The sequence below is a fragment of the Carlito syrichta genome, unplaced genomic scaffold (assembly GCF_000164805.1).
Source record: "Carlito syrichta isolate Samal-C Ts95f unplaced genomic scaffold, Tarsius_syrichta-2.0.1 Scaffold315456, whole genome shotgun sequence".
NCBI lineage: Eukaryota > Metazoa > Chordata > Mammalia > Primates > Tarsiidae > Carlito > Carlito syrichta.
This window is the reverse complement of record NW_007259552.1, coordinates 200234-227166: the sequence shown is the minus strand read 5'-3', so window position 1 is coordinate 227166 and position 26933 is coordinate 200234. Positions and strand designations below refer to the sequence as shown.

The following is a 26933-nucleotide window of genomic DNA, read 5'->3' as shown; positions in this document are numbered from 1 at the left end:
GGGCCGCCTCCGTCGGGACCCCTCCGCCCCGCAGGCCGAAGCGCGGGCCCCTACTCCGCCGGGGTGAGCGCCCTGGAGAAGTTCTCCAGCGCCGTTTTGAAAGCCTGCAGCAGGAAGGCGCCCAGCTCGGCGCTCGTCTCCCGCACGTCGGGGTCGAAACTCCCGAAGAGGGGCGTGGAGAGCCGGATGTCCTCGCGGCCGGCCCGCCGCAGCCCCGCGCGCAGCTCCTCCGCGATCGCGTCGTACTTCTGCTGGTCGAACTTGGACGCGGCCAGCTCGTCCTGCGGGTAGGCGGCGCCCTCGGGGTAGCAGTCCCTGGGCACCGGGAACTCAACGCTCCGCAGCTCGGGGAGCTCACAGAGCGAGGCGAAGAGGCGCCGGAGGGCGCGGGCAGACAGCGGGTTCCCCAGGAGCTTGAGGGCGCGCAGCCGCCGGCAGCGGCCCAGGCCCAGGATGGCCATGCCGACGTGGCTGTCGGCGATGCCGCACTCCTCCAGGGTCAGGACCCGCAGCGTCTGGGCAGTCTGGCCCAGCAGCCTGGAGAAGGTCGAGGGGTACAGGCTGAACAGGTCGTGTCCACTGAGGTCCAGCACCTCCAGGTGGGCGGCGTGGATGCAGTCTGCCAAGAAGGCCATGTCTGCGTGGTTCAGAGCACAGTTGGCCAGGTCCAGCGCACGCAGTGGGGTCCTCAGGGGGCTGCAGGGCGGAGAGAGAACACAGGTGAGAGGAGGCCCTGAGGAGGAGCTGGGGGTTAGGGTGACCACACACAGCCCACGCATTTGTGTATGGCTGGCTCCACACGAGGCAGCCCACGGCCACAGCCAGCTGCTGCCTGAATTCAGCGTGATTTTTTTGAATCGTCAAAAACGTCGAGAAAAGAATAGTCATTTGTGAAACGTGGAAGTTGCATGAAATACAAATGTCCATGACGGTAACTGAAACTTTCCTGGAGCATAGCCACATGCGTTCAGCGAGTACCAGCTGCAGCTGCCTCCATGCGACAGGGTGAGTGGCGTCTGCCTTGCACCGTGAAGGGTCAGCTGGGCCAGAGAGACCTGGCCTTTGTCCCCAATGCCGAACATGACACATCTGATCTTACCAATAACCTCTTTCGTCTTGTGTAGGCAAAAGTGATGGCATGGCCTGTCAGGCACGTCCGTGCAGAAGTTCACTGCGGCAGACAGGGCCATGTGAGTTAGCAAGACAGAGCCACCCTGTTCACTCGCAGGATTGAAGCCCACACTGTTTTAGATCTGGGAAGGACCCTGGAGGCCTCTAGTCCGGCCTTGGGCTCATCGAGGAGGCCTATGGAGCCCTCACGTGGCCCTGCGGCCCATAGTGTGACATGTCTGGGGTGGGTAGCCCAGTTCAGTAAATGGGCAGCAGGGTGAGACCTGCTCGGTCCCAACGTCCCTCAGGGAGGGCTCCAGAGCCACATTTGCACCCGGGGATGTCACCTCGTTGGCCTTGCTGTGCGAGGGAGACATCCCTGGGGTCCTGCTCCCTGTTCCCACTGCCCTTCTGCTGAGACTGTCTCTCCCCATCCACCTATACCTGGACCCACCTCATGAGGCCCGCCACCGGGCCAGCCTCTGATGCCCCTCCCTCCAGTCACCCTGGTCCTGTCCTTCTTGGCTGCTGCCCTTTCTGTCCTTTTCTCCAGGGCTGCTACAAGGCCCGGGCATGAACCTCCTTCTCGCCATGGTGAGGATTCTGACCTGTGTGGGAGCCCACGTGGTGTGGAGTGGAGGCCTCCCTTGAGGGTGCCCAGAGATCCCGCCCCGTCAGGCCTCCGGATGTGACAGCAGCCCCATCTGACAGCACCATAGCAACCTTGGGTCGAAGGCACCAAGTGCACTCAGACTTCTGAGTTAAAACAATGTTTGCTGTTTTCAGCCCCCAAGTGCCGGAGGACATGCTATTCAGCAACATCCATGGTGACTTCTGTTGTGTTTGCTTACGATCACACTCTCATTTGCTAACTCGCTGAAAGCAGCTTACCCGGAGCTCTCGGAATCCCTGGGCCACACACGACTCCTGCCCACTTCTGTCCTAGGGGCTGCATCTCAGGGTCACCTTCCCCTCGGTGTGATCTCTCTTCTGATGCTCAATCTGGGCATAGAGTGAGGCCCCGGGGTGGTGGCAGGCTTGTGGCCTTGCAAGCCAACAGGCCCTGATAATCTCTGGGACACCTTCATCCTCCTGCCCCGGCACCCAAAACTCACCCAAGCAGTGTCTGAATCTTCCCTGTCAGCATGGAGAAGGCCACACTCAGCTCGGTGAGCTGGGTCATCTGGCTGAGCTCCTGGGCGATGGCGGCAAGAAGGGGGTCCTCACCATTGGGCGTCGGGGCACAGGCGGGGGGTGCATCGAAGGCCCTGGTGGGCAGCGTGAGCGCCACCAGCCGGGGGAAGCCCACCTGGGCCAGCAGCTGCAGCACGTGGCCGGCATGCAGCCTCACGTTGTGCACCACCTCAAGCCTGCGCAGCGTGCCCGGCCCTGCCAGACGCAGCACGCGCAGGAGCTGGCCGGGGCTCAGGCTGTCTGCCCGGAATGCGAGGCAGCGCAGCTGCAGGGGAGCCCGGCCCACTGGCTCCAGGGCCTGCATCACCACCGCGAAGTTGCCCTCGGTGACGAAGAGGTCGGCGAGGACCTCCATGGGGTGCCCAGCCGCGAGGCGCTCTGCCTGAAGCTTGGAGCAGGTCCTGGCCAGCAGCTGGGTGCGGCCCCACCTGCCCAGCGCCCTCCCGCACGGGCACTGCTGCACCTGCACGTCTCGGATGCCTGTGAGGTCGGCCCCCCGCAGCCGCGGGTGGCTCCCGCCCAGCTGCACGTGGTCCGCCAGGCCGCACACAAGGGCCTCCAGGCATGCTTTGCAGGCCCGGTCGCACAGATCCACAGGATGGTCTGAGCTGGGACCCAGCAGCGCGCCCAGGCGGAACTCCTCCGTGGGCCAGCTCCCCAGGACGGCGCGGGTCACCTCTGCCTGCTCCAGCAGGTAGCTGGCTTTGAACAAGAGCGGGTAGAGGTTGTGGGCCACGCTGTCCAGGCTCTGCCGGGCCACCCTGGGGTGGGACGCCAGGGCTTCTGCAGAAACGAAGCGGAGCGACTTCATGGTACCTGCGGCCCCAGCAGAATGGCGCTCGCCCCTCCAGACTCCCCGAGGCGACGGCCCTTCATGCCTATTTTTAGTGGCAGCGGCTGTGAGCAGCTGGCCCCTGGGCAGGACATGGCTAGGGACCCTTGTGTCATCTGACAGCTATTTTGGGCCTGGGACATCTGTGTGGCTGTCACCACGGAGGTGTCTGGCTAGCCCCGGGCACTCGGCCACTGAAAGCAGTACTGCTGGCCCGGGTGCCTAGCGCACACAAAAGTGGTCAGAGAGGCTGGTCGGGGATTCAGAAGGCCAATCCCGAGGTGTTCCTACGGGCATCCAGCAGGGCCAGTGGACAGCCCCAGTCTCCTCCCAGAAGGTCTGCTGACCGCTGTCAGAGGAGCAGAGCAAGCCTCAAGCCTAGGCCCTGGGCCACACCTGGCTCATGGGTCTTTCTTCCACAGTGGCCTCTGGGAGCCCCCCACCTTTGCCTTGCCCCTGGGATTGAGGGGCATGGGACCAGGTCTGGGGGGGTAGCACCTTTTCTTGCCTTCATCCTCCCCAAGGGTCTGCATGCAGGGGGAGGGAGCAGCCAGTCTTACTGCAGGCCAGGACAGGGCAGAGCTTTCCCGAAGGGTCGCCAGCCCTTGCCAAGCCTCCGTTTCCTCATCTGCCATCTCAGGTCCCACAGGCCAGGAAACACTGCAGGTTAATGGGACGCACCTGCAGGGTGTGGCGGTGCCTGCTCCTCACCCTCAGCCCTAAGGGTGTTAAGTGACTGCTGAGTCACGGGCCCCACTTGCCCGGCATCCCTGTCATTGGGGACAAGGCTGCACATGTAGCTCACAGGAACCAGGATGTTCACAGGTCTTGGAGGGTCACAGCCGAGAGAGAGACAGAGACTGAGATGGAGGTGAGAGACAGACACAGAGAGACAGGCAGGCGAGAGGCAGAGACAGGCAGTGGGAGAGAAGGAGTGGGGCTGGTGGGCGGGGCTGGTGGGTGAGCCTGCAGTACCCCCAGCCCCACCATCCGACCCTCCCCAGGTTGTCCCCTCCACCCGAGTGGCCCCTCTGGAGAGGGTGAGGGATGGGAGGGGATTGTGCTCCCGTGGTGGGGCCCAGGCACTGCCCAGTGGGAGGGCATCTGTGTGAGGAGGGGGCCATGGCCCCATGGCCCTGCAAGGGGCCTCCCTCGCCTGGCAGCGTGGGCCCGGGCCGCCTCCCCTCAGTCCCAGGTGCTTGGCTCCTGGTGAGATGCATAAGCAGCGTCCCCAGATACATGCCCATTTCAGGACTAGATAAGAGAATCTTGAGGACATCATAGAAAACCAGGTTCCATTTATTTATGTTCTTAAAGTCTTGAACAAGTCAGTATCAAGAGAGAATAAACAGTTTACAACAGCTAGCATATAAAATAATTTCCTGTTTGGCTTCTGAAAAGCAGTTTCTAGAACCTTCCTTTGCCTACTCAGGAACCCCTGGGTCTAGGAGGGCCCCTCTCTCCCTCTGTTTTTATTTTCCCTCCTTTTGGCAAAGGTGGGGGGCGGAGCAATGCCAACAGAACCACCCAGCACAGGCATGGTCAGTTTCAGGACCAGCCCCAGCACTCCTGTCCCAACCCACAGCCACAGCTCTGAGTCTGCGTGGGAGGCGGTGCATGGGTGACCAGTGGCCTTTCAGACCCAACTCAGGAGCGTCTCACCAACCACACACGTCCTGTTATATGAAACAAACCGAGATTCCAGTTTATGCAGAGATGGCTGGACCTAGTGGGGGATGCACCAGGGACCCTCCTGCCCCCGGCCTTTCCCCGCAGGGAAGGTCATGGGTATACGGCTCTGGGATGGCTCACTCTGCCGCGAGATGCCCCAGCCTGGCCACGGCTGTGGACACAAGGAGGCCCCACGGGAGCTGGGGTCCAGGTGTCCCAGCTGGGCTCCCGGGGGCCTCCAGGGTGGGAGAGTTCAGAGCCACATGAGTGTGAGGGTCTGTGGCTGGTTGGCCCTTCTGCATCCCTGCCGGCTGGGCTGGAGGAGCCATCCCCAGGCGGGTGGAGGCCAGGCCATGCCCTGCGGAGGCATGGAGCCTGCTCTGGGGTGACTTCCCGGCCCCGAGGGCAACGCTGAGGATGTGGAGGCCCCCGCTGAGTGTGTCCTTCCTGGCCTCGGGCGGAGGCGCCTCCACTCCCGCTGGTGGTCTCTCCCTGAGGAACCACGTCTCATCGAGGCCTGTCACAGCTACCAAAAGAACACCTGCGGTTACTCACGCCCACAGCTCCTCCCTGGTCCTGCTGTCCCCTGAGGCTGTGACAGCGCAGATGCACCCTCACACCCAGCAAGGCCTCTCAGCCCATGGTGCACAGCAGACTAGGCTCACAGCCAGGGCAGGGAGCGCACACTGCACTTCCACCTCCCACTGTCTGCCAGGGGGGCTTCTGATTCTTGGGGTCAGAGCACCTGGCGGGGTCTCCAGGCAGCCGGGGGGGAGCTGGTACAAGGAAGCCTGGGTCCCCAGGAGCCGCTCCTGACTGAGGGTGACTGTGAGGGCCTGGGGTCAGTGGGCTGTTTCCGACTACCCTCCAACCCCAGGCTGGCCTCCTGGGAGGATGTTCACACCAGGGCCAAAAGATGTGACCTGCTAGACCCAGCCCCACCACAGCCCCTCGTGGGTACACCTGGGGTGTTTGGGCTTCGAGACACAAGAGCTGCGGGCTGGTGAGTGGGGAGGCTGCCCAGGGTCTGGTTAGGCAGGGGATAGGGTGCCTCATAGAGTGCTGTGTCAGACCGCGCAGTTGGGCTTCAGAAGCATCTGGAATAAGGTGGCAAACTTGTCAGGGGCCTGGTGGTGGGGGCACACCAGCATGGGGGAATCAAGGGGACGTGCAGTCCCCGGGGTTACTTTAGGGTCAGCCAAGAAAGTCCTTTGCATATGTTCAGGCAAACCTCAGGGAGGCCTGAGACATGGGGATTTGTTCTGACTGTGGGAGGCACTGTGGTTAGGTCAGTGTGATGGGTGGGCCCCAGGGGTAAGAGACGTGGACCCTCCAGGGTGTGCTCTAAGACCTGCTTCCAGACCCTCTGGTACCCTCACACCTGACCTTGTCCCTTCCAGAGCCCCGGGAGGGTTTATGACTTCGGATGGACACAGGCTGGACTGAACCCACAGCACCCGAGGTGATAGTGCCGGGTTCCTGCCCGATTAGCCTCCTGAGTCCCCTCCTTGTTGCCCTCAAGGCATGATGTTGCCTCCCAGAGACAGTCTGGTTCGACACCAAGCCCTCTGAAGTAAAAACACACCTTGCCTTAACACTCGGAAGCCACACAGACTTGCCTAGGATGGGACCTGCCGGGAGGCTGGGACAGTGGGCCGAGTGAGCACCTGGGAAGGGCCGGAGCTTGAGGCCAGGATGGTGGGGCTGTGCGAACATCCCGGGAAGGGAAGGGCTGGAGCTTGAGGCCAGAACCCCACCACGTCCTCAGCCAGGAATCCCACACCTGCTTCACATGGGAGCTCAGTTCAGAAACCACCTCCAGTGGCCAGCCATGCTCACGCAGGGCCTTGGGCTCTGCCGGGGAGGGCTGGGGTCCCACTGAGCCTGGAACCAGCCCCTGGGGACAGGGCACAGTGCAGGCTTCTGTGTTGGGCAGAACCTCAGCCAGCGTTGGGCAGACTAGGACCCACAAATCTCACTGCAAATGACTCGGATCTGCCCATAGGGTTCGAACACACCAGAGATGTCCTGGGTCCCACGGCCGCCCTAAGCCCCAGGACCGTGGGTGTGGGCAGGGATGAAGAGGCCGTTTCACACGTGTAAGGACCCACGGGACCTGTGTGGCCCAGCAGCCAGGTGTGGCTTGGGCAGATTGGAAGACCAGTACTCACGGTAGTGGTGAGTGCACTGCTGCTGGGCAGAGCTGCGGAAGCACCAGGAATCAACTCTGGGAGGAACTGGGACAGGCCCAGGCTGCTGGCACCATCCCCTGATGTGCACGGTGACGACCCGGAGCTCACGATCCCTGAAGACAGGAGGGCGTCAGGGCTGGTGTAGCGGGGCCAGACCGCACAGTTGGGCTTTGGAAGCATCTGCACTGGTCCCCTCGGCTGCCTGCATGCTCTAGCGCAGGCCAGGCGTGGGAGACCGCAGGAGGCGCAAGCAAGCCCGCGAACACGGCACCCACCCTTCAGCACCTGGTATTAGCTTATGTGTTCCCAAGCCCCTAAAAATGAGAACAGGTGTTTCCCGCTTAAGGGAAACCAATCGCACTGCTCGTGCAGGCTGAGGCCAGGTCCCAACAGAGGGACGCCCTGCTGCAGGCTGGAGTGCCACGTGCTCCAGAACCAGTGTTCCCATCTCTGCTTGTTCGGAAATCAGAGCCAGACCCAGTGCAGACAAAAGGCCAGGGAGGGAGGTGCTCAGGTCCAGCTGGTGTGGACATAACTCAACCCTGACCTCTTCTGCTGGCAAGAAACCTCCAGTCCACACTGTGCTCCACGGCTAGATGTGCAAGTCAAACTTGAAAAGCAGAAAATGAGGCCAAGGCTCACATGGCTTGAACAAAAGTGGGAACAGGACGGTCTCCCAAGCTGCATACTGCCTTCCCTGCTGGCATCTCAGCCCGCCAAGTGGCCCCTGCATCCACCCAGATGGAGCCACAGGGGTCCCGGCCTGTGGGGGACGCATCCCACAACAGGATCTGTGCATGTAGTTCCTGTGTGTCTGGCAGTGACCACCCACAGGCACCTTCCAATCAGAGCAGACACACCTGGGGTTGTTTTCACGGGGCAGTGGCTCATTTCAGGGTCCAGAAGGCACCTTTCCCAGATGGTGTGGCCAGAGTGTGGGCTGCTTGGGGGGCTGCAGGTGGGTGACCGTCCATACTCAGGATGCTGCAGGCTCTGTGGGCATAGCCCCTTCCTCTGGGGGAAATGCTGTGTGCATGATTGTGTGTGCTTTTACAAATACTGCCTTGGGATACAAGTGTCATAAAATACACATCTTTTTTTTTTTTTTGTCTTTAGAAAGCAGGATTTGTTGGGAAGACAGAAAAGCTCCTGCAGTGGGAGGGAACCCGAAGGGGTTGCCCAATACACACCTTTAAAGCCTGCAGCCTGACCACTCTGGACATAGGAACACACCCAGAAAGTTGCACACCCATGGTATTTACCAGCAGGTGAGTGACACTGTTGGTGCTAAGTCTCTCACCATTAGTTTTCTACTCAGTCCTCTGCTTTTTGTTCCCACTCCCTCTTTTTCTACATTCTTTGGGTTGAGCTTTTAAAATTCCATTTTATCTCCTCTGTTGGTTTATTAGCTGTAGTTCTGTTTTGCACTGCAAATAAATTCAGGCTATTTTTGCTTAAACACCCAGTTATCTTTTAAAGAGATTTACATGAAAAGAGGAAAGTCTTGCATATTCCACAAGCTCTTCATGTTTCTTCTCCCTGAAGGTCGTCCTTTAACACTCCCTGTAGTGAGAGCTGCTGGTGATGACTTGTGTTACGTTTCTGTGTAGAAAGTATCTTTATTTCACCACCATTTTTGAAATAGCTTGTCAGGTAACAGAGTCCTAGGGCGCCAGTGTTCTCTGCAGTGCATTCCAGGGGGGCCGCACTGCCCCTCACCTGCCTGCTCCTGAGAAGTCAGCTTGGCTCCTCCGACCAGAACACACCACTGTCCTCTGGCTGCTTTCAGGGTGTTCTGTTTATTTACACAAATTGACTATGATATGCATTCACAGCTTGTGCTCGGGGTTCACTGATCTCCTTGGATCTGTGGGTTTATCACCTTTATCAACCCTGGAAAACATTCAGCCACTGCACCTTCCAATTTCTTGTCCCTCTGCTTTATGACACCGACGATGTATTTATGAGGCAGCTCAAAGTTGTCCTGCTGCTCACTGATGTCCTTTCTTCTCCTTTTGAGGGGAGATTATTTTAGCTCTGTGTTTCATTTTAGATAGTGTGATGGCTAAATTTAGGCGTCAACTTGACTGGATTAAGCCCAGAGGACTGAGAGAGCATTATTTCTGGATGTGTTTGGGAGGGCGTTTCCAGGCAAGATTGGCGTGAGTCTGTGGACTGAGTGGGAAAGATCAGCTCCCGTGTGGGTGGGCACCGTCCAGTCAGCTGGGGGCCTGGATGTAACAAGGCAGAGGAAATATGAATTCTCTCTTTCTTTCTCTTGGAGCTGGGACATCCTTCTTCTACTGCCCTTGGACATCAGAAATCCAGGCTTCCTGGCCTTTGGATTCGAGACTTACACCAGTGGCTTCTTAAGTTCCCAGGTCTTTGGCCTCAGACTGAGAGTTAAACCTTTAGTCAGCTTTCTTGGCTCCGAGGCTTTAGAATTTGGACTCAGTCACACCACCAGTTTCCCTGGCTCTCTGGCTTACAGACGGCCTGTGGTGGGACTTCTCAGCCTCCATAATCACCTGAGCCAATTCCCCTAAAAAATCCTATCTATCTGTCGTCATCCATCTATATCTGTCATCATTCTATCTATCATCATCATCTCTCTCTGTCATCTATCAATCTCTATCTGTCAATCATCTAATCTCCTACTGGTTCTGTCTCTCTAGAAGATCCTGACTGATACAGATAGTCTCCACTGGTATATCTTCAAGGTGACTAATGTTTTCTTCTGCCAAGTCCAATCTGTTCATCCCATCCAGTATAGTTGTAAATTCAGTCTGGGTCTTTTACATATCTTCCTTATCATTACTTTACTTTTTGGAAGCCTGGAATGCAGCTATAATCACTGTTTGAATGTCGATGACTGAAATTCTGTTTCTGTTTCTTTTCTTTTGTATAGATGGGGTCTCACTATGTTGCTCAGGCTGATCTCGAACTCCTGGCCTCAAGCAATCCTCCTGCCTTGACATCCCTAAATGTTGGGGTGACAGGCGTGAGCCATGTACCCGGTGGGTGATAATTGATGATTCTAACACCTGCACCAATTCCCAGCTGGTTTTGCCTGGCTGGTCACTCTCCTCCAATGGCCTGGGTTTCCTTGCTTCTTTGCACACCTTGTCTCTTTGATCAGATGTTAGACATGGTGAATCATACCCTATTGGGTGCTGGGTACTTTGGTAACCCTACAGATTACCAACTCAAGAAGTTTTTTTTCTGGGATGTCGTTAGTTACCCAGAAAGAGTTTGATCATTTTAGGTCTGGCTTTTACGGTTTTGTAGGTGGGTCCAGAGCAGGGCTCAGTTTAGGGCCAGCTATACCACTCCAGAGACAAGTCCCTCTGAACACTCCACCCTGTGCCCCATAAACTGTGAGTCTTCCGACCTGGCTGGTAGGAACAGGCATGGTCCCCAGCCCACGCACGTACCAGGAGTTGATCTTAGGCCATTTCAGACAGTTGTCCCAGCCTCAGGTCACTTCCTGATACAAGTGTGCAGCTGGGCACCCTGCTGGGGCTGATCTGGCACAATCTCTCCCAGTACAGGTGTCTCTGCTCTGGGCTGACAGGGTCTCCTCAGCTCTAGGAAGCTGCTGGGCTCCTCCCTGCACTGAGGCTGCGACTCTTAAGGCAGAATTCTGGGGTGATCGCTAGGCCCACACCTTTTCCTTTCTCTCAGGGATCACGGTCCTTTGCTGTCAGACGCCCTGTGTTTTGAAATCTCATGTTTCATGTGTTTTATTGGTTTTTTTTCATTTTATTTTGTTTCAAGTCTGTTTCCTATTACTTTGTCTTGGGTGGAAGGTTAGATTTTTAAACAGAAAATTTTAATTTTGTTTGAAAATTTGAGGAGTGTGTAAAATCCAGTGTCATAAATGACCCAGGTGGTGGCACCCCATGTGCACTGCCTGGGCCACCTGAATCAGCACCCCCCCAAACCCAGCAAGACCAGTGTGCCCACTCCGCGGCGGGCTTGAGCTCACTCACGCACGGAGGGCTGGCTGCCCGTTTCCAGCTCCAGCTCGTCTTCCTCAATGCAGGCTCTGATGTCAGATGACCAGAGGCTGTGGGTGGGGCTCCGCAGGCCTGCCGGGGCTGGGCCGGCGGATCCATGCAGGCTCAGTGAACCTAGGACGGAGGAGGACTGGCTGCTGGAGGAGGACGTGCTGCTGTCCGAGATGGTGGAGTGTGGCCTCTTGAAGGCAGCGCTGTGGTCACAGGAGGACACTGTCATGGACGCCTGTGCTCGCAACTCTGGAAGGGGACAGAAAACAAGTCAGTCTGGCTTCTGCTCCAGAAGCACGGCCCAGGTGCCAGAAGAGGATCTGGCCATCTGGAAGACTGCCCACAGCCCAGTGCACTCCTCAGGGCGGAGTGAGAACAAAAACTGTGGCCATGTACCTGCTCCCCTCATGATGCAATCAATGGCCCGGTCGCTTATGGCCGCATCACTGGGCTTGATGTCCATGAAGGGTTTGTTGCCTATCCCCATAGACACCATTTCTTGCATTCTGAGTTCTAAAACAGAAGAAAGTATAGAAGTTTGCAAAGCAGCTCCATGGGCTAACGCCACCCCTGAAGACGCTCGGCATGCCTGATGTCCTCAGCGCAATCCAGAAGGAGTACGTGGCTCCCCAGAGTGCTAGGGCTCCCTTTGCTGGCATCTGGTCTCACAGTGGCCTCTCTCAGGAAGCCCAAAGCAGCGACCAAGAAAAAGGAAGACAGGGGACCTTGGGAACTGAGTGTCCAGCTGGGGAGGAGGAAGGGTCCCTGTCTGCTAAAAGAGGGATGTGAACCCTGCAGCAGGTGCAGGTCAGGGTGGGGGTCAGAGGCCTGGGGGGAAGTGACCACGAGAAAGACAAAACGAACAGATTTCTAGGCATGCTTGAATGCTGAAAGGAGAGCTAAGCATAGCACGAGAGTTTGAGAATGAATTTATTCTTGGTAAAATTAAGCAAGGCAGCTGGGCTCGGTGGCTCAGCCTGTAATCCCACGCCTTTGGGAGGCTGAGGTGAGTGGATTGCCTGAGCCCGCGGGTTGGAGACCCGCCTCGGCAACTTGGCGAAACCTCATCTCTACGATAAATCAAAAATCAGCTGGGTGTGGTAGCGCGCCTGTAATTCCGGCTACTTGGAAGGCTGAGGTGGAAGGATCGCCGGAGCCCAGCAGGTCGAGGTTGCGGTGACCGGGAGTGGCCACTGCACTCCAGTCTGGGCGACTGAGTGAGACTCCAAAAAAAAAAAAAAAAATTAAGCAAGGAAAAAGATATTAATTGTAAGAAAATAATGTATGAGGACAGAAAACACAATCACATCTACTACCAGACTCAGTCATGCATATTTACATAGCCATCATGCATATATGGAATAACATTCTAACAAGAATGACTTTCTACGGGTCTTGGGAGACGAGGAAGAGGTGCAGGGTATGTGTGTTGCATTTTTATCAAGAGATAACATTTAAAGCTGATTAGTCAAGAGACAGAAATCTAACCCTGCCATACAGAGAGAGGAGTCAGTAGGAACGGAGTCAAGAACGGCTGTTTGTGGAAAAAAGAATTTGGAGGTGAGGAACGAAGAAGACCGTGGCTTTTTTCTCTATAATCCCTAAGCACTATTTTATGTTTAGAGCTATGTATGTGGATGCTGGACAGCTCTACAGTGGATTTGTTTGTGTAAGTTAAGTCTAAGCTTACTACTGAGAACAACCAAAAAAGCTGGACAAATTTTTTTGGTTTTTTGAGTCGCAGTCTCACTCTGTCGCCCAGGCTGGAGTGCAGTGGCACGCTCACGGCCATTGCAGCCTTGACTTACTGGGTTCAAGTGATCCTTCCGCCTCAGCCGTCCAAGTAGCTGGAACTATAAGCATGTGCGGCTACGCCCAGCTAATTTTTAGATTTATTGTACAGATGCAGTCTCACCAAGTTGCCCAGGCTGGTCTCAAACCCCTAGGCTCAGGCAATCCTCTCACCTCTGTCTCCCAAGGTGCTGGGATTACAGGCATGAGCCACCGTGCCCAGCTGTGGACAAATGTTTTAAAAACATTTGTTTGAAGGTTCTGAGGAGGTATCAAGGCAACCCACCCTTGAAAGGCCAACATCCTGGAGCCACAGACACGATCTGACATGTGTCACCTTTCCAGCCCCTCAAGGCACTGCTTGTGCCCAAAAGGCAGAGAATAAGAAGACAGCTGGACCCAGGAGCTTCGAGGCTGGGAGCTTTTGATAGTGTCACAGGATTGTGGAGCTGAGATCTGAAGTATGGGACCACCAGGGAGGAAGGGGCCTGTGAATATCCAGACATTCAGTGGGACCCAGAAAGTGAGCAAGGATCTTGCCAGGAGTAAAGACAAACAGAGGAGGGACCAGTTGATAAAAGTCTGAAGCAGACTTCATGCAGCCAATTCCTGACTGCACTGAAATGGTCCATCCCTGCTCCACCAACAAAAGCAAAAACTCTGGAGGCCATAACTTCAGCCAGGGCCTCACATTATCCTTACAACATTTCTTATAGCGTATCTACTATTTAACACAAATTATCAGGCACACCTGAAGAAAAGACCAAATGGAGAAAAGCCAAGAAGAAAAAACCTAGACAATTAATGTTAGGTTAGTGTGCTGTATCACGGGAAAGATGTAAAGAATTGTACAAAGAGTAGGTTAGAAAAAGTTTATTCAGAAGGAAAACTAAAAAAAAATAGGTTGAGCCACATCTTTAAGGCTGAAGAGGACCAAACCCTGAAGAAGTGTCTGGTGCTGAATGTTTCAAGCTGGATGTTTTTAAGGCTTTTTTAAAGAAGCAGGAACATTTCTGCAAAATGTAACATGGGGGGTGTTGTGGCCATGGAGATTAGCTGCCCAGGATAGCAGCAGCCAGAATTTCATATGGTAGACAGGGAGAGTAGCCCAAGGTCTGTAAGGCAAAGCTTTAAGACACAAACATGAATTTTAAATGTCACTGGATTTAGGAAATGAAAAGGTATTTAGCTGGGAGTGTGTTGTTCATGGGTGAGATAGGAAGGCTGGGATAGGAAAACATTCTTGGGAACGTTGTGGGAGGGCTAGAGTCAAAATATGAGCCAATTCCAGGCCACCTGCCCGTGATGGCTGAGGTAACCCTATTTTGACTTTTTTCAAATTAAATATCCACAAGAGATTGAATATTGGCAGTCTCAGGGACATCGAGATAACCAGGATTCATGTGTTAGGAGACAGATCACAGGATGGAGAGTCTCAACAGACAACTGAAAGCTATCAAATAAAATAAATCAAATGCAAACTTACATATCAAACATATAATAACAGAAGCCAAGAACTAACTAAATGGGTTTAATAGCAAAGTAGATCAATGAACTTTAAGATGAGTATAAAATATTTAGACTGAAGTAGGGAAGAAGTGATAAAAATACAGAAAATACACAAGAGATATATAGGAACATGACAAAAAGGTCTAACATGTGTGTAACTGGAAGTCCAGTGGAATGCAGAGAGGGAACGGAGGAGAACATGAGAAGAACATGAGAAGATGCAGCGTTTGGTGCAACGTGCAGGACACACACAGACAGCCACCCTCAGGCAGTTGGAGCACAGCTGGCCTGGGTGCCAGCCAGCCAATCATTCATGGCGGTGTTTTCCAGGGTCTCTCTTGGAGAGGTTTCCTGCCTGCCTGTGGACAGGAGAGAAGTGTCAGACAGTTAGTACCCCCGAAGGAGCATCAACAACGAGGGACAGGAATTGGCAGAGAAACACCCCAGTCCCACACACGGGATGTGGGCCAGTGCTGAGGTAGGCCTGTCTTCCAGAGGGCACCCGCGGGACCCACCCGTCCCTCATCCTCTGTGGCCGTCCTCTTTTCCTCTCAATTCCCTGTTCCCACAGAAACATGTGAGACAAATAGAGAATAAAAAATAAGACAGCAGATTTATATCCAAATAACCAGTCATTACATAAATGTAAACACACTACTCCAATTTAAAACAAAAAGCAAGAGACATATCTTAAACATAAGGACATAAAAACATTCCAAATGAGAAGATGGGAAACTATGGATTTTGCAAACAAAAACTAAAATAGCTATATTAATATAAAGTACAATCAGCCCTCTGTATTCATGGGTTCCACATCTGCAGATTCAACCAACATTTGAACAAAAAACATTAACCCTAAAAAACAACACAGTATAACAACCATTAATATAGCATGCACAGTATATCAAGTGTTACAAGCAACCTAGAGACCATTTAAAGTGTATAGAAGGATACGTGCGGGCTGTGGGCAGACACTACGGCATTTTACATCAGGGACTTGAGCAACCACAGATTTCAACATCCATGGGGTCCTGGGACCAACCCCCCACGGATGCTGAAGGACAACTCTAGACCTAAAGCCAAGAGGCACTACTAGAAATAGAGACACTGTGTAGTGATAAGAGGCTCTGTTTCTAGGAAGACGTAGCAGTTTGCATTCGAATGCACCTAGTAATTCAGCCTCCAAACATATAAAGCAAAACTTGACATAACAAGAAATAATAGACAAATTTAAATTTTTACATCGTCACGGGAGATTTTAACATGATTTTCCTAGTAAGCGATAAAATCCAATAAGGACACAGATAATTTGGCCAACACAGTTTTCAAAACGCTCTGTACCTGACAACTATCAAACACACTTCCTTTCATACACATGTGGGAAATTTACAAAATTCCCGGGCAACACATGTCAGAGACTTGAAATCACAGTGTGTATTCTCCAGTCAAAGCAATCTTAAACTCAAAATCAAAAATATAGCCAGAAAATCTTGGAAATTAAGTAATACATTTCTAAACAACCCACGAGTCCAAGAAATAATCAGAGTGGAGATGAGAAAACATATGACATATAAAAACTTGTGGGGTGTGGCTAAAGCCATGCTTAGAGGGAAATTTGTAGTCCCATGCACTGCACAAACACTAGAAAGGAAGAAAGGCTGAAACCAATGATGTAAGCATCTGCTCGAGAAATCAGAGTAGGGGCAACACATCAAACCCCAACAGAGCAGAAAGAGGAAAATTAATAAAGAGGAGACACTAATGAAATGGACAATAAACACATGCAACAAAAAGTCTCTCTCCTGAGAAGACTAACTGATAAATCCCCGATGAACTGGAGATGTCAAGAGAGAGCCCCAGTGACCAGTAAAGGGATAGAAAGGGTGCTAGGTCCTAGAAAAAAGCATCCTGCACCTCTCTGGAGGTGGCCCAGTGCAGCCACTGAGCCAGGACTTAGCCTTGCACCCACACCCACTGCCCCAGGCCTGGCAGGATCCCACATGCTCACCCCACACTCACACTCAGCAGTCCACCGGACCCTGTTTGCGGGGGCTGTGACATTAGATTGGTCAAAGGCCAGGCACAGTGGCTCATGCCTGCAATCCCAGCACTTCAGGATGCCGAAGAGAGAGGATTGCCTGAGCCCAGAAGTTTGAGACCAGCCTGGGAAATATAGTGAAACCTCATCTCCACAAACAATTAAAAAATTAGCCAGACATGTTGGCATGAACTTGCAGTCCCAGCTACTTGGAAGGCTAAGGCAGAAGGACCACCTGAGTCCAGGGAGCCAAGGCTGCAGTGAGCCATGATTGTTCCACTACACTTCAACCTGGGCAACAGAGTTAGACTCCACCCTGACTCAAAAAAAAAAAAAAGGAAAACAAACAGATTTTTAAAAACTTACATAGTTCAAACTGAAAGCTGCTGGAACTTTCAGTCATGGATGACCAGGCAGCACCAGAAATAAGACCCCTTCAGAATGTCACTCTTCCGCATGAAGTGGTAAAGCCATCTTTCTTGGAAATAGCAAGCTGTGCTCATCAGATCACTGTAGTTGCATACTGGCCTTGTATAAGAAAACTGTCACACCCCTGCTATAACCTTTTCCGTCTCTAAGCAAAGTCTCAGCTTTCATACCTCAGAGCACAGACTCCATGCCTTTGGAGTCTGTGTTTCTGGGTGGCCATCTTCACACTCTGTGCTGGAATAAACACTTAATCATATTTTCTGAATCTCATTATTTAAGGCTGACAGGGCCAACTTCCTGAAGACTGTCCAAGTACTTGGAATATAGGAAGGAATGAAATGGACAAAGTGACACCCAGGGAGGGGTTTGTGCATTACAGCTGGACAGACCCCACACAGGAAGCAGGAAGAGTGGGTTACAAAAGAAGGAGATGAAACGGGGTCAGGACGGTGCTTTGTGATCTCAGAGGTGAGGGCTCCGGCCAAGCCAAGTGCCCTTGGAACACTGGGCTGTGCAGCCAGTGAAGTCCTGGGGTGTGTGCAGAACAGCAGGAGGCTGGGTATGGGGTGGGAGAAGGAGCTGGGGAAAGAGGGGCGGGGGACTCCTGGAGGACGCCATGGAGCCCTGTGCGCCCGGCAGGGCCATTGCCACGGTATTCCAGGAGCGAGGGGGGAGGCCTGGGCTATCCCTGGAGAGGGGTGAGGGCTCAGCTGGGGTGTGGCTGTGCAGGGCCCTGGTCATGCTGGTAGTCCTGGCATGAGAGCCCTAGGGTTTCTTAGGTCTGAGGGTCAGTCTTGAAGGGTGAGAGGGGCACCTGGGTTCACAGTGACTTGGGTGTCTGTGTGGCTCCTACGAGCTGGCACTGGAGCTGAGTCGGGAAGGTCTAGGTGGGAGGGTCACTGTGAAGATGGACGAATGATGTGGACAGAGGTGCCCATGGTGAAGAAATTGGGGCAGAGGAGCCAATGAGAGTGGGCATCAAAGACAGAGGAGGCCTGGATATGATCTGGCCGCAGGGGACTGGAGCTCTGGGAGGACCTCTCACCTGCAGCCAGACCACAGGCTGGCCGTTTGCCCAGCTTCCCAGGCTATAGGGCGTGGGGGGGTGGAAAGCTGACAGCAGGTTAGGGGGACCTGCAGCCAGAGGGGGGACCTCCACCTGGGGTTGCCACGGTGCCAGGTATGTTAGAGGGGTCTTGCTTATATTAATTTTATGGACAGGTGAGATGTATGGCAGTGCTGCTGGGTCCCATCCAAGCACTTCTTCATAAATGTGCTGACAGCGAGGGTCCAGGTACCTCAGACAGGACGGGCATCTTGGGTGAATCGTGTGAACAGAAACAGTGGTCTGTCTACTAGGGGCTCTTAAAGGTCATCAGGCCCCTGCAGAAGGTTGACTTTAGAGAATGAGTCTCTGAGCTTGACCTCTTAAGTACCGACCTTTTGTTACAGATTCAATGCCTTCCTTATTTCCTTGTTCCTAGCTCAGACCAGATGGCCCTGAGATAGAAGACCCGTTGACGGAGGCAAAAGACCCCTTAGCTAGTACATCCTTAATGTGTAAAGTTAAATCCGCCCCTTCTCCAAAATCAAAAAAGGAACATTGCCTATAACAATCAAATTGCTGTAACTCCACACCTACCCTGTAAGAAAAATGATGTAATCCCGTTAATCTTTCCTAGACCTTGCCTATATAAACAGCCAAGCCTCCCCACTTTTGGGCACTGACCCCATCCTTCTATAGATTGTAGCCCCCCAGTGGCTGTCCTCAAACTCCGTGCACAAATAAACACAGTGTTTAATCATACCGCTTGAATTAATCAACAGGATTGACAGCCTCCTGTCCCCAACCCACATCCCAGGCCCAGTCCCTTGCCCTGGTTCCTGCTCCCCGGAGCCCAGCCCTGGCCCCCAGTTCCCAGTCCCCAGCCCCCACCCCTAGCCTCTGGCCCTGGCCCAATTCTCTGGGTCCCAGTGCCTAGCCCTGGCCTCCTCTCTCCCTGAGCCGGGCAGGCCCTATGGATTCCCTCCCCCCACCTCTGTTCCGCAGTGCCTGCTGCCACAGGATCTTCCGGATGACATCAGTCCAGGCGCTCTTGACCTCCACCGAGCTTGCCTGGAGAACGAAGGTGTCCTGGGATTTCCGCCGCCGGCGAAACCAGATCTCAAACCTCAGGCCGCTGTCTCCAACATTCTCTGTCATTCCGATCTCGGCTGTCTGCAGTCAGTAAACACCGAGGTGGAGCACCGTCAGGAAACAGATCTTCCGAACCGCTGGCTGCGTCCTGGCTGACCATTTGGCCCAAACGCCTCAGGGCTGGAGGCCCTTAGCCCAGACACCACATGAGGGACATGTGGGATGGGTCCAGGTGGGACGGGCCAGGGTCTCGGTGCAGAGCCTGGGGCGCAGTCACTGGGGAACAGAGAACCAACCCATGGGACAAGCACAGAGCCAGTTCCCACACTGTCCAAGGCTCCCCACTGGAAAGAGGAGGGGTGGCCTAGTATGTTCTGTGGTGCCTGTGTCTGTTGTCACAACCCAGGTAGGGTCACAGTCCTGTGCTGTGCACTGGCAGACATGGGGTTATGCCTGTGGGTCCTTCTGTGAGCCCCAGAATCCTTGAGTGTGCAAGACTCACAAGTGTCCAAGGCTGCCTGTGAGGGTGTGAGGTTGTTCATGTATGAGCTGATTGTGAGTATGTGAGGCTGTTCACAAATGTGCAAGGCTGATCTTGTGTGAGGCTGTTTGGGTGTGAGGTTGCTTGTGAGTGTGCAAGGCTGCCCGTGAGTGTGCAAGGCTGATCGTGTGTACAAGGTTGCTCATGAGTATGTGAGGCTGATGAGTATGCAGGACTGACCATGAGCGTACAAGGCTGATTGTGTGTGAGGTTGTTTGTGTGAGAAGTTGCTTGTGAGTGTGCGAGGCAGTTCATGAAAGTGCAAGGCTGTCTGTGAGGCTGCGAGGTTGTGTGCAAGGCTGCCCATAAGTGTGCGAGGCTGCTTGTCCTCATAGCCTCTGTCAGGAAGGGAGTGACCTGCTCTCCCCAGGACTCGAGGGCCACATCTGTGAACCTGTCCACCTTGGATGCGGCAAAGCCCTCTCTGTGCACCTCAGCGAGCCCTGTGTTCACCTCTGCATGGGAGGAGACATTTGTTTTCAGCCACTGAACTGCACATGGGACTGGAGAGAACAAGTGTCTCCTGGCAGCTTTCGGAGGGCTGGAGTCTTCAAGACCACCAAAGAACCACCGAAAAGGAGCCAGTGTGGTGCAGCTCCTCCCAGTTTCCCTCTGTTCCAGTGTCCTCTGCTAATCAAGTGGGATGAGGGTCTGAGACCCCCTTGGAGAGCCCCAGCACCGGGTCACGCTCTGATCTGACCAGCGATACCTTGAAGGACTGCTTGTACAGATAGATGTCATCGCCTCCGTCCACCTTTTTGGTCTTGCTGAAAAGGATGAGGTCTTCAAAGAGGAACACGTGCCTCAGATACTTTTTCCTCCCACAGCAAACGATAAACTCATCCTGGCATCTCAGCTGCCCCTGTTCCTTCAGATTCACCTGTGGAGGGACATAACTTCCTCTGATCTGAGGAAAAGCCGGCATCTGTGGTCATACCAGTTACTATTCCCTTCTCAATGTCTTGGGCTCCATGACAAGCAAGATGAAACCTCACCTTGCCAAAATAGCTGGTAAATGCATCTTAATACCAGCATTTAAGTTAAAGGTTTCCCACAGTGTGGAACTAGAAACTGTAGCATCACATTTAAGAACTCAGGGATTTACCTCGTTCCCCCAACCCTCCCACATGCTGCTAGGACTCTGTTCAGGAGGTGGGGACTGGCAGTTCCCACACCACCACGTTTCCAGGTCACAAGTGGGGAAACTACAGTACAAGTCACTAACTCTCTACTTAAAGCTCTGGTCCATTAGATGGAAACCCCTTTGCTGATAATGGTGCTGAAGGCTCACTCACTAAATGGCCTCTGGGAGTCACACGACTCGGTCTCACATCCTAGCATCCCCACAGAATCCCTCGAACTGGATTGGACGGAGAGTTACTGGCAGATATGTTGCTGCCCGCCTCAGCCAGGCTATCACTCCCTTCACATGAATGACACACATGGTAAGAGCCTCTCATACGACCTTCCACCCCACTGATGCTTCGGTGGGTTCCGGGGTGAGGATGCTGGGACAGCCTGAGTCTCCATGGAAGTTATTCCTAGAACTTTGTCAGCATTTGGGGCTGAGATGGGCCTGTCTTTTCCAGCGGATGTGGGGTCCCAACCTCCACTGCTTGCTCTGCTGTTGGGGTGCCACCATTTCCTGGTCCCGGGGATTCTTTGGCCTGCTGGAGCCACTTCCTTGCTTGTTCATGGCCTTTTGGGTGTCTGGGGGCCAGGGCAGGCAGGACAGCCCTTCACCCCCAGACAGCGTGACCCAAGTCAAGGGGTCTGGTGAGACATAAACAGCAGGTCATGGGCAGGTGTGTGGGCGCACTGCCCTGAGGTCTCTGTCAGAGGGCCTGCACTGGGTTAACGCCACTGTCTTCAAATTCCAGCAAGGGGCCTGAATTTTCATTTTGTACTGGGCAATTCTATAGCCATCCCTCCTGATGGTAGGGACAAAGGGTCCCCTTCAGACCACGTCTCCTCTTGCTGCCACACCAGTGGTGTGGGAGGGTGTGCAGGGCCCTGACTCCCCCACACAGCAGTCAGTCATGTGCCGCTCTCGCAGGAGGAACTCAGAAGCTGGGGTCCCACGACTGATGCAGGTCAGCCCTATGTATTGCCTCTGGTGCTGACTCCCTCACACAAGCGGAGCGGGGGCGGGCAAAGCTCACATCCAGGAATCTTGCATTTAGCCTGAGTAAGCAGAGTTTTGGCCACTTGAAGCCAGCCTGCTTCACACATCCCATGAAGCTGGCAGCCAGCACCCACTGGTCGCAGACACGCCCTGAGGCCACAAGAACCCAAGCCTGCTGCCCCTGACGTTTCTGGACTTGCAGCCCCCACCTCCCTCCAGGTGGTGGTCCCTGGCCTCTGGAAGGTCATGCTGCGGGCACATCTGCCAGTGTATCACCAAGTGAGCCGTGCGCACTGCTGCAGCCTTGGCCACGCCTCTCACGGTGGGCCCAGACCTTTCCATCTTGCGATCAGTCCAAACCTCTCCAGCTGGTAGAGCCCGCCAGGCCCACGGGACACTTACGTCACAGCCACGGACAGCGTCCATGGCCAGCAGGTCATTGCCGTGGCGCAGCTGGAAGCGGACCACGTCCTCAGCAGCCTGGAGTTCGTCCAGCTCCTTCCCGCGGGCCGGACGGTGGGCCGCCTCCTTAACCAGGTCCCGAAGCAACAGGGCATACTTGCCCAAGCGCTGCACTGGCTTCAGCAGGTAGGAGGCCAGGTCCATGCTGTCACCCAGCTCGCTCTGCTTGTCCTGCAAAGGCCAGGCGAGGGGTCAGCCATGGCCTGACCAAGGGCCAGGTAGGGCTCTCAGGGTGGGGAGGGGATGACCTTGAAGAAGGTGCGGCCATGGGTGCCGAGCAGGGCGTCCGACTGGGGCTTGTTTTTGCTGTAGAGTGCGTACATGCCAAACTGCTCCTCCTGGAAAAGTGAGGGACAGCTCGGCAGGGGGGCCATGGCTGCCCGGAGATGGCAGGTGCCTGCGGCTCCTGCCCCCAGGCCTTCCAGGTGCAGTTCTCGCCACAAGCACATGAGGAGGAGACCGGGTCCTTCTTCAAAGACTCTCCAAGCGTCCCCAGCAAAGGGGGGATCCCGGGGTGGCCAGCTGACCAACTACAGCCTCGAAGCTGAGAATTCTAGAATGTGTCTTTAAAGTGCAGACTACAGGGGAGAGAGAAGGGGCACACCTGGAGAGTGAGCGCGGGAGGCATCTGGAATACTGGTTAATGGTCAAGAGCCAAGGCTGTGGAAACACTTAAAATTGCCACAATTATTGTCAATTGGAAAAGCAGAGGAGTTGCACTGTGGACCTAAAAGCACCTTTTAAGAAATGGCTGGGCCAGGCTTAGTGGCTCAACCCAGAGGCCCCACCCCTCCCAGCACTTTGGGAGGCTGTGACGAGAAGACTGCCTGAGCCAAGGGGTTCGAGACCAGCCTTGGCGAGACCTCGTCTCTACAATAAATCAAACATGAGCCAGGCATGGTAGTGCGCGCCTATAGTTCTGGCTCCTTGGAAGGCTGAGGCGGAAGGATCGCCAGAGCCCAAAAGGTCGAGGCTGTGGTGGCCAGGAGCGTGCCACTGCCCTCCAGCCTGGGCAACAGAGTGAGACTCCAACTCAAAAAACAAACTAAAAAAGAAATGCTGAACAGACTTAACACGTGGGATTTCTTTCCTCCGTGGCTGTTTTCACTATGTTTAATGGTTTCACTGTGTTTAGTGATGCTGAGATGGACCTCTCACCTGCCCACAGCATAGATGTGTCTAGAGCATGCCCCTTGAAAGGAATGCCAGCCTCTTTTCGGAGTAAATTGAAAACTTTATTAAAGACCCCAGTAGGGAGACACCATTTTCATGGTAGAGAAGAGACTTATGAGGAGAGAGGAGCTCCCCAACTCTGTACGTTCAATGTGCTCCCAGCCAAGGTCCTTGCAAGGTAACTCTGAGACCAGGACAGGCTGGCCCACCTGGTGGGTACCAGGGCAGCCCGGGCGAGAGGACTGTGAGGGGGATGAGGACAGGCCACTGGCAAATGGATTTTGGGGAATTGCTTTGGGCCCATTTGCCGAAAGTGGCCAAGTAGCAGAGTTATTGGTAGAACTGAGTGTGGTGAAGCAGGCTAAGCTGCTTCCTCTGTGGGCTGTCAACAGGGCTGCCGGGTGTCAGGTGGGAGAGACCTAAGAGGCTTAGGCCCACTCTGGGGCATCTGGTCGTTGGCTGGCCTTAATGTCCCGTCAGAGCTGCATCTCCTAAACTGGATGGATGCCACTCGAGTCGCTGGATGCGGGGGTCCCAGAAACCCCACCCTTCCTAACGTCAGCTTCACCCACCACGCTGGACCCAGCGCCCATGCCTGGTGCCCATCCCGCCAGAAGGAAACGCACGTGTCTCAGGAAGCAGCGACCCACGGCCAAGGGGCAGTGCTGGCAGCGCTCCAGCTCCTGGAGGAAGTGCTGGCGGTGGAAGTCATGGAGTTTCTCCAAGTTCCCAAAGAGAGCACTGCGCTTCCCTCGAAGGTCCTGGGGCAGGTCCATCCGGTCCATCTCGGGGAAGTAGTTGTCAATGACGTAGCCCAAGGACCTCACATACTGCCGCTCCGTGGCGATCATCTCGGCCATCACATGCTGCAGCCGGCTGCTGGGAGACAGAGACAGGATGATGCCCGGCTGCATGGACGCGTCATTACGAGCAAGTCGCATCTCACACAGAAACAAAAGTGGGTTTCACGCGTTCAGAGGAATGACTGCATTCAGGCTCGGCACTTGTGGGCGCACAGCAGGACCAATGCCCCAGGGAGCGTCTCCACCTTCAGCAATGAGCAGCTTCAAGTCTGCGCCATGCCTCGACTCCCGGAGAGCTCCTTTGAGGCACGGTCACACAGAAGGGTAAGAAATGGGTTCTCAGCTGGGCTTGGTGGTTCAGCCTGTAATCCCAACACTTTGGGAGGCCGAGGCGAGTGGACTGCCTGAGCCTGCAGGTTCAAAACCCACCCAGGCAACTTGGCGAGACCTCGTCTCTACAATAAATCAAAAATTAGCTGGGTGCGGTAGTGTGCGCCTGTAGTTTTGGCCACTTGGAAGGCTGAGGCGGAAGGATCGCTGGAGCCCAGCAGGTCGAGGCTGTGGTGGCCGGCAGCATGCCACTGCACTCCAGTCTGGGTGATAGAGTGAGACTCCAATTAAAAAAAAAAAAAAGAAATGGGTTCTTGAAAGAAACTTGTTGCACGAAACCTTCTCGGACATGGATTATGGTCTTTTCAGATGAAAGATCCCTTTGGACACCAAAAGGAGATTCCCAGGCTCCCCAACTTAAACTCTGGCCACAAGACCTCTCGCTTCCAGAGGGTTTGACTCTAGGGGCAGCTCAGGCAGTGGGATGACTCGAACACGACTGGCAGCCAGGCCCCCACAAAGATGGTTTGGAAAGCATGCAAGGAAGTGATTTTCTGACCCAGGCCTGCTGCTGAACTAGTAGAGTGTGGCCTTTCCATGGTAATCTCACCTACCCCAGAAGCTCAGAGTCATAAGCAAGTGCTGAAGGTGGATTCAGTGGCTAGAGCAATGGTGAGGCTAGCCCAGCAATGGACAGTGGCGACCAGACCTGGAGCCTGGCTGTCCACAAAGCCCTCCCCCTGCCTCGGCTGGGGTCTGCCTGCCCTGAAAGAGGTCACAGGCAGGGGCTGTGGACCAGATGCCGCTGGGCTGCTGTCCGTGGTGGGGGTGAGCCCCTGATTCGTTTCTGAGTCATCACGGGGCCCTTCCTGACACCACACGGTTGGCAGGTCCAGCTTCCCGTCTGCCTGTGCAAGAGGCAGACTCCTCCGTATCTGTCTGAGTCTCCCTCCCTCCACACTCCTAAGGCTGGACAGGGCCCAAAAAGACTGGCCACATGTCACCATGCTGCTCTGAGAGCTGAACTGGTGGGCTGGCCAGGTGCTGAGTATGTGGCCAGTCTGGTGGACGGTCCCTGTGTGCAAAATGGTGGAGGTACGATGGCATAAAACCAAAGTGGGCCTTCCAAGTCAGGTGGGTATTTTTGTGGTGTTGTGTTGTGCTTTGATTCAGGGTCTCATTCTGTCACCCAGGCAGGAGTGCTGTGGCATGATCACAGCTCATCACAGCCTCGACCTCCTGGGCCCAAGCGATCCTTCTGTCTCAACCTCCAGAGTATATATGGGATTATAGGTGTGTGCTACCATGTTTGGCAATTATTATTATTATTTTTGGTAGAGACAAGGTCTTGCTAGGTTGCCCAGGCTGGTCTCAAACTCCTGGGCTCAAGCAATTCTTCTACCTCGGCTTCCCAAAGTACTGGGATTATAGGCCTGAGCCACTGCACCTGAACTACTTTGGTTTTTATTTTTACTTATTTATTTATTATTATTTTTTGAGTTGGAGTCTCACTCTGTCGCCCAGACTGGAGTGTAGTGGCATGCTCCTGGCCACAACAGCCTTGACCTGCTGGGGTCTGATGACCCTTCTGCCTCAGCCTTCCAAGTAGTCGAAACTACCAGCACGTGCTGCCACGCCTGGCTAATTTTTGATTTATTGTAGAGACGAGATCTCACCAAGTTCCCCGGGTGGGTCTTGAACCTGCAGGCTCAGGCAATCCACTCGCTTCGGCCTCCCAAAGTGCTGAGATTACAGGCTGAGTCACCAAGCCTGGCCTTGGTTTTTAAACTATTAAAAACATGCCAAACATCCAAGAAGAGTTCTATGTTTGCTAGAAACAAAGCGGGCTACTCAGCGTGGTCACTCAGTTTCCATAAGCTGGAATGGGTTTACCTGGTCACCCTCAGTGCACTGGCCATTGATCAGTGTGTGAACCTAGAAGCCAGGGCCATGTGGTCCAGTCTGGGTTGCGGGATGCCCTATGTGAGGTTCTCTGGGTCCTGCCCTAGCGGGGTCCGAAGGTTTCACAGCTTTGTGTCACAGAAAGCATTGGTCAAGGGCATTTTTAGCAGGTTTGATGGTGAACTGGGGGCCCTATCCTAATAAATATTGAGGTGCTATTTCAATAGTTCTTCTTTACTTGATAGCATCCAATCTCTTCTTAAGTAACTCAATCCTAATGACACTAACGGGAGCTGACAGATTTTCTCCTAAAGTTATTTGTATTTACTTGTGTTTTAAAACAGAAAAAAATAAAAGCAGCCAACAATGGGAGTGAGCACACTTCTGGGCTGAAATGCTACTGGGTGCATCCCATCTGCAGCAGAACTGAAGAACTTGTCTCTTTTCACACCTGCATTGCAGGTTTTACAAACACTCTTGCTTCTGAGAAGATAGCCCCTCCTGGCTGGCCAGGCTGGAAGAACCATACCTAATGACTCAGCCAACCCAAATGTGTCCTTATCGAGCATTCAGAAGTAAAACCAGAGTGAGAATGGCCTGGGGATTTGTCCAAATCAAGTGGACAATCCACTCACAAGGAAGCCACAGCTGGAAATTACAAGAGGCAGGGGAAGGTAGCTCTCA

The 26933-nt window shown here is 54.1% G+C and overlaps 2 protein-coding genes across 2 annotated transcripts in view; both read right to left on the bottom strand.

Moving 5' to 3' along the window:
• Positions 1–50: 50 nt before the first annotated feature.
• Positions 51–3126, bottom strand: LRRC14B (leucine rich repeat containing 14B). Its single transcript, XM_008072832.1, has 2 exons — positions 2226–3126; positions 51–696 (listed from the first exon to the last, which is right to left on the bottom strand). Exons 1-2 carry the CDS (start codon positions 3113–3115, stop codon positions 51–53), a joined length of 1536 nt encoding a protein of 511 aa, XP_008071023.1. The 5' UTR covers positions 3116–3126.
• A 272-nt stretch (positions 3127–3398) lies between these two features.
• PLEKHG4B (pleckstrin homology and RhoGEF domain containing G4B) overlaps positions 3399–26933 on the bottom strand; it is a 62002-nt gene continuing 38467 nt past the window's right edge. Inside the window, 13 exon segments of the mRNA XM_021706332.1 lie at positions 3399–3485; positions 3580–3663; positions 5881–5934; positions 6591–6691; positions 6778–6853; positions 6979–7112; positions 10992–11258; positions 11406–11522; positions 18814–18994; positions 20164–20334; positions 21982–22212; positions 22290–22379; positions 23841–24093. Coding sequence (XP_021562007.1) covers positions 3399–3485; positions 3580–3663; positions 5881–5934; positions 6591–6691; positions 6778–6853; positions 6979–7112; positions 10992–11258; positions 11406–11522; positions 18814–18994; positions 20164–20334; positions 21982–22212; positions 22290–22379; positions 23841–24093 — 1846 coding nt within the window.